Source organism: Cyprinodon variegatus, unplaced genomic scaffold, assembly GCF_000732505.1.
Source record: "Cyprinodon variegatus isolate N-32 unplaced genomic scaffold, C_variegatus-1.0 Scaffold655, whole genome shotgun sequence".
Taxonomy (NCBI): Eukaryota; Metazoa; Chordata; class Actinopteri; order Cyprinodontiformes; family Cyprinodontidae; genus Cyprinodon; species Cyprinodon variegatus.
Window position 1 is genome coordinate 80717 of NW_015151108.1, and position 13035 is coordinate 93751.

Below are 13035 nucleotides of genomic sequence, written 5' to 3' on the forward strand. Positions count from 1 at the left end.
CCATGGAAAGGAAACTGACTTAGTGGAAAGGCAGTAGACGACCAAGTGATTAAGCTCCATTGTTTTCATAGGTTGACATAAACAACATGTCACATCAGACTAATTCTTGCCATTGCCACTTTAGTATTTTGATTATGATTATTTTCCAGGGTTAAGAAATTCCTTACAAGATTAAATCAGCAGTTTTAAAGTTTGCAAAGTCTGTTTCTATGCTCTATCATAAAACTATTATTCCTATGTATAACTAATATGAAATCATTGTAAGGCTTTTGTTGGGGATAGAGTAAGGCTGGGAAAAACTTAGACAAAAAGGTGGAATATTTATACTAATGCATATCCTAAAGCATATCCTTAGGGAGAAAATATTTTTATTTGACTAGTTATTAATTTTATAGTATTTAACAAGAATCCAAATGGGAGAAGAGGAATATTTTTGCTGGGAAGAGGGAAAAGGTTGTCTAAACCACTAGAAAAACTAATGTGACTGATGTGATTCATCGTTTCTTGGTGAGCTTAGTTCCAAGAACAGATTAGTAAAAAGATAAGTACACATTGGTATCGCAGAATTTTAAGGGGTCTTTAACTCCTTTAATTCAGAAACCTTCTCTTAATAATGGTGACTTAACAAATTACTGCTCTATATCTAATCTTCCTGTCTTACCAAAAATTATCCAATTAAACAGTCGTTAAAAACTGTGTGTGAACAAAAAAACATTAATTACCTCAATTTAAAAGAGTACAGGTTCTAGAGCTCATCATAACACTAGTGAAAATCATTTAGGATATTCCCACAAATTGCACTTGTCTCTTTACTTGTCCTGGTAGATTTCTGTGCTGCATATGATACGATCCCATTATTCTCTTGGAACGGCTTGAATATTTCGATGAAAGGTTTAAAGATTGCAGTTTGTTGGTCTTAATAATAAATCAACTAGCTCCATGGTTACTTGTGGAGGACCACAGGGATCAGTGCAACGGCCAAATCTCTTTTCTATATTTATGCTTTCAGTAAATAAAATGATCGGATCGGATAGAATTGTTTTCCACTTTTATGTTGATGTTTCCATCTATTTTAAGTGTCACATATCTGAACGTGTGCATTGGTGATGTTCCCTTGTGTGTGCTGCTCTGCTCTCCACCTGCTCCGTGTAGATGTTCGACCCAATGGGTGGAGCAGTGGAACATGTTGTCATGATTTTATCAAGAGCTCGGACCCACATGCAGAAAACCAATACAGAGAGACCAGGGGAAAGTTTAACAGGTTTGTTGAGAAGATTGTGATGAATCTAGTGTAGCTCTGAACACTGCTCAACTGGAACTGCAAAGTGAGGGGAAGACACTGCGGTTAGTTCAGGCTCAGCGGGAAATTTTATTCTCGAACTTGAAGAGGAGAAATAGGTGCAGACTCACGTTTCCAGAAAAATGGTTGACTCTTTGACTCCAGTCAGTGTGGGGGTGTTCCAGTGTTTATCTCATTAGATGGAGGGCAGACAGGGTTTACCCAGAATGCGGTTGTCTGTAGATAAACGGAGAAGTTGACTGCCACTCAGATTTCCTGCTGTACTTGAACGGGTTGTTGTGGAGATGAATCCCCTGCTCAGAGAGAAGCCCCAGACATTCCTTGAGGAAATGGGTTCATCAGAATCACACCCTTGAATCCTCAGCTCAGCTTGATTCTCAGAAGATCCTTCCAGGGGAGAGAAGGTCCGAAACATCCAGTTTGCAGGATAACTTCCTGCCGAGAGGCAAAGACAAAACAAAGTGGTTAAAACTCAGGTGACAAAAACTCAGTTTGACTCAGCAAAACTCAGCTTGGCTAGAGTACCCAAAACTGGCAAACACTCTGGCGTCAAGGTAGTGGCAGTCAGCAGCTTAAGAGCACTCCGTTAATGAGGTAACCCTCCGCAGGTGTGTGAGGAGGCGAACCAGGACCAGGCGCCGCCTGGTGGTGGAAGGAAAACAAACACACAAAACACACAAACCACACAGACAGGAGTCCTAACACATGTGAGACGTGTGTTTCAGTGCCATGCATCTGGATGACAGAGAATTTATCTTTGATGTGCCTTGAGATGATGTGTGTTCTGGACTGGCTCTATATAAATAAACTGAATTGCACTAAAATAAATTCCTTTATCTGGATCTGATTTATTCTGATAATGGATTTTCTTTTAAGGATGCCTGAATATTAAAACGATCAAAGAAGTCAATTCTGTAAGCAAATATGTTCGACCTCGGGGATTTGTTACAGAACAGTAGCGAACAAACAGAATCATAATACAAAGAAACACAGCAGACAGTTCAGAGAGAAAGTTGAGTAGAAGCCTAAATCAGAGTTAGTTTACAAAATAATATCTTAAGCTTTGATTGTCACAGGACGCACTGCATCCCCCAGCATCATGTCACCATCACATTAACTGCAGATATATGCAGCATTGTTGGTTATGTACTGTGTTAGTTGTTCCACCACATAGCATTTTACTTACTGTATCAACCTCAAAGTTTAGCTTTGGTGACATCTGATTATAAATCACCTGAGTCACATTTGCTCTCCCTCCTAATTGGTTGGGTCTACATTCTTAATCATTTAGGACCTACGCAGAGTTGCTGGATTTTTACTGTGATGAAAATGAGCACAGGTGAACACTGTTAGCCATAATCAGTAACTTGCAACTAAGCCATAGGTTATGATAGGGGTGTCAGTGTTAAGGAGGCTGAATCCTGATGGACATTGCACATTTTAGATTAAAAATTAAGAGGTATGCATAATTTTCCATGCACTATCAACTAGGCATTTATTTGTGTAGGTCTACCGTCTAAATCATAGATAAACCTCCTTAAATTGTTATAATCTGATTAAAAAAATGGAAAAGGGCATTAATATATTTGACGGGCACACTGGGGCAGACTTTATCATTTATGTCTTTGAGAGTTTATAGCTGTTGCTCCTTTTGCAAAGATGCTGTGTCACTTCTCTGTCCAGACACTCTCCTCCTCCTCCTCCCACCACAGATGACTGATGATCCTGTTGATTGATGAGTTATTACGTGTGACAATTTTGTTGAAAGTGGATATAGAAATAGGTGATAGGCCAGGGAATAATCCAAATCCCATCCCTTCCTCTCCCCTGGATGGGGCCACATCAATTGTTTCCATGAAGGAAGCAAGGTGTTGGGAATGCCGGGGTACAGGATGGTTGGCTGACTTGTAAGGAGGGCGGTGAGCTATTTCTTTAAAGGTTTGTGTCCCCACCTCCGTCGGAAGTAAATGGGACCGACAGCTGAGAGTTTTTCCAGAGGATGGGAAAGCTGGAGGCTGAAGTCACTGCTCACTTCTTTTAAAGAAAAAAAAATGTATACGTTTTTGAGGAGTGCAAAAGCTCATTTCTAACTCAGCACCTTTCAAAGGGAAATTGAAAAACGATTGTCAGTCAAGCAATAAGGAACAATGATATAATCTGGAGGTTGAGATAATGTGAGGGTGGAAATAAGAGCAGAGGCAATGATATGTCAGCCTTCTCTAGCTTTCATTTCCTATGAATTTCCAACATACTTTAGTAAAATTGTCATGAAAACTCAGTGTTTTTAATGATTCATTCAATAGTCTTCAGAGATTCGCACTAGAATCAGGAAAAGCTTGTTTGCTAGGTATCGTTTTGCACATACTATGAAATTGATTTGGTGAAGAGGTACATAAACATAGACAAATATCCAGCTGACTTAAATAAATTTGAAAATATATAACTTTTATAAAAATTGAATTGAGAAAAATAGTGCAAAGCAGAGGAAATATAATATTGCAAATATTCTAAATGTAAAACAACATCAAATTAAAATAAATTGTACTCACTTTATTTATGAGAGTGGCGAATGAATGGATGAAAATTTAACCTTGGAGAGAAGGGTTACTGTAAGGTGATGGAAAAAAAGCTTGGAATAATTATTCAAGGTCAGATGCAGAAGGGGAACCCTTAGCGCCTGAAAATATGTTGAAAGGTTCTGGGTAGTTTGATTGTGTAGTCCACGTGTTTTATAAATCTGGAGGAATCACTGCTCTTTGGGATAGAAAAAAATAGCAGAATGAGCCTTTGACACTTCCCTTAAGAGGTTTTTCAGATTTTTCTCACGGAGATTGAAAACCCTGGACCTGTTACCGCTGTTACTAGATCTCAGGATAGATGAATGGAATGGATGGATTGCCTTTGAGTCCCATTGTCGCACACATCTTAGATACAGCATGTATAATGTCAGTAAATTTAAAAGAAATGCCAACCAACAAACTTCTGCAAAACTTAATGACCTGAAGGGAGAGAAAAAATTTAATTATCTGAATTAGTTATGCCAGAACCTTAAACCACATTCACAAAACCTCAGAATCTTCCTGCAGAACCAAACTATTGCTCCAAAACCCTTTAAATAGGGTTCAAAACCCAACAATGGTGTCAAATTAGACGCCTATTCAATCAGTTTTTTTTTACATCATTGGACAGTCATTATATTAATAATAAATCATTTTAATTGTCATCCTGAAACCATGAAGACATTTGAGTTTTCATGATAACTAAATATTTTCTCCAAGCTTGATGGAATGACTAATGTAATGGTATAAAGCATAGAGAAAAGAAAACAGATTAATAAGATAATTAACCCTTTTAACATAACTAAGAAAGATTTTTTTATAAAACTCCTTTGCTATAGCAAATAAAACAACAAACCAACCATGGTTTGTGTTTGTTGTTTTTTTAGTTATATAGTATCTAATAAATAGCATTAAGTCATCATGCTGGATCAGCACACAGGATCTCCTCTACATCACAGGCCATATTCCCCCTCACCAGGAAGCATGGGAAGGACCTTTTGATATGCTGAATCCATGCTTGGCAATCCTCCACCATTATGTCATCTCAGGCCTCCCAGAGATTTCCCCTGTTGTAGGGTTACAGATCATAAACCTTCCACTGCCATGAAGACGAGAACTTCTCTGTTGAGTGTGGAAAGGGGAGAATGGTGGAAGGAAAATACTAATAAATTCTAAGTTGTTATTAAACCACAGTCTGACATGGATGGCAAAGCCAAAACTCACATTGTCCTACACAGTGATTGAGACAGGAGGCCTTGTCTGCTCATGACTCTCCTGTTGAAGTTTTAATATTTGAAAGATAACTTTAAAATATCAGTGGTTGCTGAGTGTTGTTGCCCCAGTGTGGCATGATGCTGGGGTAACTCCAGAATATCGTCCCATTGCCACCTGGCGTGACACGTAACAATGCCTCAATGGCAAATCAAAGTCCAGCCTCTCCTGCTCCTTGTGGTCAGATGAACCCTCCTTCATCCATATTCATGAGGTCATTTTATGTAGAAAATAAATATAGATTGTAAGTGGACATATGCTGTGAAGAAAACTGCAGCCTGGGACACCTACCTGGATTTACTTGAATCTTTGCTTGCTGACTCAATCCGAGGTGCGGTCAAAGGGTAATCTATACAGTTGCTTCATCCAGAATGAGTTGCATTTTAGAACATAATCAATGGGGAAAATGCTGACACTGCTGATGCCTTTAAAATTCACATGGTTTTCAAGGGTTTTCTGCTGTATTTGACACAGTTTTATGAAACGGTTTTGAAAAACAAGGACAACAGTTAAGAGAGAGTAAATGTTGCTCCTTTTCTGTCTCTGTGATTGTATATATCCATTGTGAAACTTCAATGACTAATGCTTCTTGTACTGGTCTATACTGGTTTGTGCATAAGGTTTTTCCAAATAAAATAGGTTTATCATTAGATACAGACAACATGGATCAGAAACTAAAATGTTTGAAGGTCAAAGCAGCACGTCTGAATCATTAATGAGGTCAATGATCTACAAGCAATGTAACACATTTCTGATTTAATTTTATCATTCTGTGATTATTAAAATTCTTTAAAAACCTTTGAATTTCCTGAGCCTAAGTGTGTCTCTGTGTGCCTGTGTCTCACTGCAGGGGGACAGTCAGTCCATCTGAGGATGAATGAGGTCTTTGGCTGAATTTTGTGTGTGTGTGTGTGTGTTTGTACAAGACTGGACTAGAAGAGGGAGTGGAGGGGACAAGGAAGGAGGAGCTGAGGGACGTGGGTGAGTGATTCTCCAGATGAGATCTAATATGAGAGACCATGCATCCTAAAGAGACGTTTTCTCATGGGCTTACCTCATGAATACAAATTCATCCCCACCCGCCTGCTCTGCTCGGGAAGGACGGATGCACCTTGTTTATGCCCATCATGAAGAAGAGCAGCAGTCCTGTTTTTTCTTTTTTTTTTTTTTTACTTTGATCCAATCAAATCCCTTTACTGTGGTGACTTCATGGCAGCTCTCATGAGTCATCCATTCATACTTCTGTTTAGTAACTGAGTCTCCTCGCTCTGATTGTCACGGGTATTTATAATGACGGAGGGACGGTCTGCGAGCATGCTGGCTGAAAAAGTCAAATATTGCCAATGAAACCCAGCAGGTGAGTTTGTTAAAGGAGGGACACTTGGTGTGTTTGTGTGTGCTGACCCCCAGGGTTATCTTGACCAGTTAGTGTGCAGGTTAAATCAGTGTGTTTTGCTTCATTTTAAAGTGCGTGAGTTAGAAGATTTGTTTGAAAAAGAGTCATTAGGACCCCAATTTAGTTGAAGATTTGACTCTCAACAAAAATAAGACTTAAACTAATTGTAGAGCACAAGGGAAAAAAGTTTGTGGGTGTGTAGAGGTGTGTGTGTGTGTGTTGGCGAGAGAGATAGAAAGAGAGGGAGGAAAGGGGGAGGAGATACAAAAGGAAGGAACAGAGTGGAGAGGAAAGAAATGAGACACAGTGAGGACGTTTAGAAACAAGGGAGTTATTGCTGGTGATACAACTAAAGACACACATACCTCGTTTTTTTTTTTCCTCTCTTGTCACAATCAGCTACTTTTTAGAAAAGCGCTAGAAGTGCTAGGGAATAACAAAGGGTGGTGGTTACCAGCAAAGATCAGGCAGGTAAAGAGAGAGAAGCCGGTTGATGTTTTTAGAGGTTTGCTTATCTTGCAGTAAGAACAGGATGAGAATCTGAGCGGGGAAAGCAAAACATGGAGCTAGCAGAGATACCTATAGGGACATTAAACACTTAGTCTGCTTGTTCTCAGAGGGGCAGACAGAGACAGAGTAATTAGTCCACTCTGACTTTTTCCGTCCAAAGGAGCGAGAGCACGAGGCAAGGGATCGTAACACTGGAGCTCAAGGATATACCATGGACTCTGCATACATCCCACCACACCTGGACGTGAGTACTCCATCCTTACATTCGCACACATCAATCCGTCATGCAACAGGCCACAGGAACAGCACTGCTGAAACCATTAGCTACTCAGGGGAAAACACACACTCATGCAAACCCTCCCCTCAGCCTCTTTTTTAACTCAATCAAAATCTTATCCTGGTAAGCACCCTATAAGAGAATAAAACATCCATTATGAGTTCAAAGACTCTAACTCACCACAGCTTCAGCATGCACAGCATGAACTGGCCCTCAGTGTTAACACTCATCAGATTTAATGCAAAAAGCAGAGCTCTCTTTTTTTGTTCTGTGATCCACATTGCTTTAGCTGTCAGACGCATAACGAGAGCAGTCTCTGAGCTCTCAGCGGCTGTGGGTTGGACATGTCAGTGTTTCCACTGATGTTGGTGAAGCGCTGCGCCTCAACAGGTTCCTCCTTTAAACCACAAAGCACTGATGACGCTGAGTCCTCCAAGCATCCCAGACCAAGGAGATGAGCCACATGAGGATGGAACTTATAAATGTATTTAATTGCATGCAAAGTGTTGTATTATTGTTAACTGATCAGTCAGGTGGAGTAAGGGATCTCCAGATCCCTCCGGCTGTCAGTTTTGTTTGTCCATTTAAAAATAGTTAGGTGTGCTTGTGCTACTGCCTCTCACTGCTGGGGTTTCTTAAAGACATGCTCCACTTACAGCACATGCATGTATTCAATAAATCCTTATGAATTTGAAAACATACATTTTATTTTAAGAAAATACTTTTTAGTAACCAACATTCTTCAGTCATTAATTATTCATACCAGGATTAACGGGAAAATCATGTCATATGTGGACCCTTTGCTGTAAGAAATAGCTTACTCTATCAATACTTAGAGCAGTTAGAATGGCTAGAATTACCAAAATGACAGAATGTATTCTGTGATTATTTCAAAAATTTCCAAAATTACCTCCAACATTTCCAGATCCCGCATTTTCCATGGCAGATGGAACAAACAAAAAAAGATAATAACAAAACAACATTGTCATAATTTATTTAGACGGACTAATATACACTGGGAGTCTTACTCTCTTCCATTTCCTAACAGCTTTAAATAACTGCAGAAATGCCTCAGAATACTGTAGAAAATACAGAAAATGTTGTACACTGGCAACTTTGTCACTGTATTAAGCACCTTTGTACATGACTCTGGAAAGTTTTTTTTAATCTGTTTTCTTAGGTGACAAACGACTTGTATAAATGTTGGTGAAGAACAGAGAAAAATTAGACCCCTTCTTAATGAGAACTGCTCACTGTAACTGACCCCCTCCTGTCTCTGATCACTCAAAGAGACCAAGTCCTTTTATTGCACAGCAGCCCCTCCTAGCGGGTTCATGTCACATCCCTAGGTAACTATAGCAGCCCATGGTTGCCATAGTTACATCTGGGGCAGGATGTAAATATGAAACATCATTTGGACATGATAAATCACTGCATTTGTTTATATATTTTTTCTCAATCAAGACTGATAATGCAGATTCTACTTAAGAAAATATGATCAAGTGAAACACAAATTTTAAAACCAAACCAATCTCAATAAGCCTAATTAAAAAATACTGAATATGTTTTGAAAAAGCGCTAACAAACTTCTTTTGTAGTTCTTAACATGTTTATTTTTTCTTTATTGTACTGCTTCTACAGTCTATCCTCTATACTATGGCATTCATTTCAAAGACAGTTATACAAATTGGGGGATGACTCTATTAACCATCTTCCAGGAACAACATAGGAGATGGTTTCCTTTTAAATAAATTCAGTCCTTCTGACTTTATGTTCAAACCCTGTGCTAATTATGGAAATAGCAAGCTTTGACTTTTCTTCATTCAGTAACATCATCCACAGTGAAGAGTGTTGCTAAAAAATCACCTAAATATGTCAGCTGGTCACCTCTGTGAAGCTTTTGCTTCAAATATATTATAGCATGCCGTTCCCACATATAGAAAATAAAGCTGCTTTGGATAAGTAGAAGTTAAGAAAACATATGCTTGTACATATTTTCGCACATGAGGATGTTTGATCTAGTGTTTACTTGACTATTAACTCAGAGACAGAATGGACCCAGTGGCGTGTTCGCAGTACTTATCAAGTTTAGAAAGAATAGGACGGATTCACTGAACAATGAGAGTCGAGGAGAGGGGAGCTGGGACTAAATCAGAGAGAGTGAAAGAAGGAATTCGGGAAAAGAAACACGGGAAGAACAACAGGAAGGGAAAGTTAAGGGACCAGGCGTAACATGAAGACAGCGGCGGTGGATTAATCAGCCGGCTACAGTGACACAACGGCCCCCCCGGCCTTGCAACAGTCTGCCACACTCTTCCGTTAAAAACACCATTCATTTGAGACTTTGGGGGGGGAAAAGAAAAACATTCAAGCAGGCAGAGGAAGGGTAGAAACTGATAGGGTGATGGTGAGGTGATGCAGAATAGCATAAGAACAGATATTTCAAAAACAGGATGGCAAGAGACAGTAGAAAGGCAGGTAAATATTGAGCAGAAGATATGAGATAAAACAAAAAAAGATGAAGCATGTATAGGGCAATACAAAGTTCAAGGAATGCAAAGAGGAAGGAGGAAGGGGAAAGGGAGCAGAGTTTGACATAAACAGATAAAAAGAGAGGTGGACGTCAGAGGTCAGAGGTTTTAATCAGTGAGTTCAGAAAGATATGGGGTCTTAGCAGCAACAACGCTGACCTGTTGACCCCCTGGGTCACACTACTGTCTGCTTGGGAGGTCAGGCCACATCCTATCCATCTTAAACAAAAACTGGAAAAACACCCTAGTTTGCCTCTAAACTTTCATACATCTCTTTCACCTTATCTATGAACCTTTAATTATTGAGTTCCCACTCTTAACATTTATTTACTTCAAGTTCAGGCTGAGCTCAGACTGGATAGAAGGAAGGGGTTTACATCTAAAACTTCTCTGTTAGGTCTGGATTAATTTTCCAATGTTTGGAACTAAAACTATAGTATACTATAGTATCTTTAGTATAACTTTTATTTTCTTTCATTTTCTTCTTCATAATATTGCCACCTCTCTGATCTCTTTATCATCTCTGTAGCCAAAATATAAATCAAGGATTACTATCAAGGGGAGGAAAATATATCTTTAAATAAAATATTTTACCAAATATTATGTCTAAGTAGTCTTTTGTTTGATTTTAATACTGCATACAATAATATTGTGATGATGAACGTAATTCATTTGTTGCAGCTCTAAAGATTATCACACTGAGAATCTCAAAATTATTGTTAAAAATTGAAGCACTTGTTTTAAATTACGAAGGAAATATATATATACAATTATCCACGTGCTCCTGCTTAAATAATGAAGCATACTGGTGATCAGAATCACAAAATACTTTAATAATATCTATTTGTTTATTTTTCACCATTTTAGAAAAGATTTGTGCTATTCTGGTGTTTTATTAAGCAAGAAAATGTCTAATAAGCTTGTTTTTGATGGTTAACAAGCCTACAGTGGGATTGCTTGACGAGTTTTCCACGTGTCATTTGCTAACTATACCAAAATAAGACTGAAGATTGGTGCTTGTTTAGACTATGCAATATAACTTTAAGATTTTTTTTTTTTTTTGCTGGAAAAAAATATTTTTAAAACCAATACTTGGTTTCTTCAATATGGCACAAAAGTTCAATAGACTTCTTGGAGCCAGTGGCTTAATAGGTGTGTAGGCAGCAGTCACAGAAATTTCCTTTATACCTAGAACTTCCCTATTAAAAGGGCTTTAAACCAAAAGAACAAAGAGATGGAAAATTTTTGCTATTTTTTCCTCTTTTGCAGAGCCTGAAACAGGTTAGACACACCTTGCTGTGTGACAGCAAAACCTTTGTACCTTAGAGTCACTTGGGTGGTTTTGTTGATGAGGAAAGTACAGGAGAGAGAGGTGGTGTTGTTGTCCCTAATCTGCTTTACAAGCTTCCACAGCATAAGAGAGAGGCCATCCTGCTGTGTCTAATCTGTAATTGTCCTTTGCTACGCTGCCTTAGGTGTAACAGCTCAGGGTGGAGCTGCAAGAGTTTAATGGATACCCAGCAACAATCCCACGGTAGGAGGGGATTCATTTTCCCATGCCTGCCCTTTGTACTGTGCACCAATTGAACAACATGCATAAACATATACACACCTTCGCACCTGTGACCTCTTTATTACCTTTACTCTGACAGTGTGGCAAGATTAAGAGTCATTACAGGATCATTATATGTTTACTCACCTATAAACGTCACTGTTATCCTGCTGCAGTGGCCCTAATCGATTCTCTGTGCCTTACAGAGATGAGATAAAGAGATAGAGGTGAGAAAACTGGAGATATAGGAATACTCATGCAAGAAAGGATATTACAACAAACCTAAAGTGCTTACACTGATATAAATCTTGGTCTGTCTACACAACTGTGAGCAAATTATGGCACTATATTCTGATCTGATATGTTTATTTCATTGCTCATATTCTCTTTCACAAGTTTTTGTCAATTTACAAACCTTAAGGCACCATACCTTTACCTATTCAGGTCAGCAAACCTATTATTATGATGGCTTCTAATTACGCTTCATTGTTAGCACCTCCACCACAAAGAAGCAGGGTGTTCCTCAGGTCATGGCAGAGAGTGACCCCATTTTGGAACTGAGTGGTTCCCACACTAGAGAGTAAAAAGATGATGACTTATGTGATTACTGAAACAGATTTATTATTCTAACTTCTGCTTTTGGCAATTTAGGCAGGTTTTGCTGTTATTCAAGAAATATTCAATACAGTTCTACCTCTGAGGCTTGACTTTGATGGAAGCAAAGCTTCAGGAAGACTGCAGTGATTACATAGAGCATCATTCACATGTATTTGCACACCTGCTTAAGATGACTAAAAATCAGTCGAATTGATTAATTAAACATAAAAAAACTAACACATTTGGTGAAATTAACTCTCCCATGATTATTGATCTAATTATATATCTGACTTTAGATATGAAGACATGTTTTGAGGTTGCTATTTCCTTAAAGCCCCTGCTAATGTCTGGAAGTCAGCGCAAATCTGCCTTGCTTCAATAACATGTTCTTTTATTTCAGATTTCTTTCTTGTTTTTCCTCCACAGTAAAAAAAAAATACTTAAAGATATCATTTTCTAAATGTTTTGATGCAAGATTATAATGAATTAATAAAAGATCATTTATGTTAACCCCTTTGCACAACTTTAGCTGAATATGGGTAAAATGTTATTTTTGGGACATCATTTTGCTTACTTAAAAGGTAATTATCAGAGAATTGAATAAACTATAAAATATATTATTTTTAATATATTTTAATATCTTGTCACAAGAAATGAAAACCTATTGATAAAAAAATGAAAATGAAAAAAAAAATTATAGCTATAAATTCAAAACAGACGTATACCAAAAACCAATCAAACATATATTAAGATATCACACAAATATATGTATATGAATGCCAACAACAAAAAAACATTATAAAAATACTTTATAAAAACAAACCATAATTTAATGTGCAGATTTCCTTTTTTTTTTTACATACATTTTTCCCTTCTGAATCTTTGTGAAGGCAAATCTGTGTTTTGCATGGTCCAATATGATGTCACAAACCTTCAAAAGAGAATGTACCAGTTTAATAATGGAGAAGATATTAGTCAGCTTTACATTTTTTTAATATATAAGAACTATTTATTTTTTCAGAATATGCTTATTTAAGAGCAA

The 13035-nt window shown here is 37.9% G+C and overlaps 1 protein-coding gene across 3 annotated transcripts in view; it reads left to right on the top strand.

The window, feature by feature from the left end:
* The first annotated feature begins 6193 nt into the window (after positions 1-6193).
* LOC107096868 (bone morphogenetic protein 2-like) overlaps positions 6194-13035 on the top strand; it is a 17878-nt gene continuing 11036 nt past the window's right edge. The window contains exons 1-2 of one of the 3 annotated variants that reach the window (XM_015393748.1): positions 6194-6487; positions 7197-7280. In XM_015393748.1, the coding sequence (XP_015249234.1) occupies positions 6474-6487; positions 7197-7280 (98 nt within the window). In that variant the 5' untranslated portion in view covers positions 6194-6473. Of the gene's footprint in view, positions 6488-6789; positions 7281-11319; positions 11377-13035 lie in introns of those variants that run through there. The other 2 variants (XR_001481813.1, XM_015393749.1) reach the window with 2 other exon arrangements.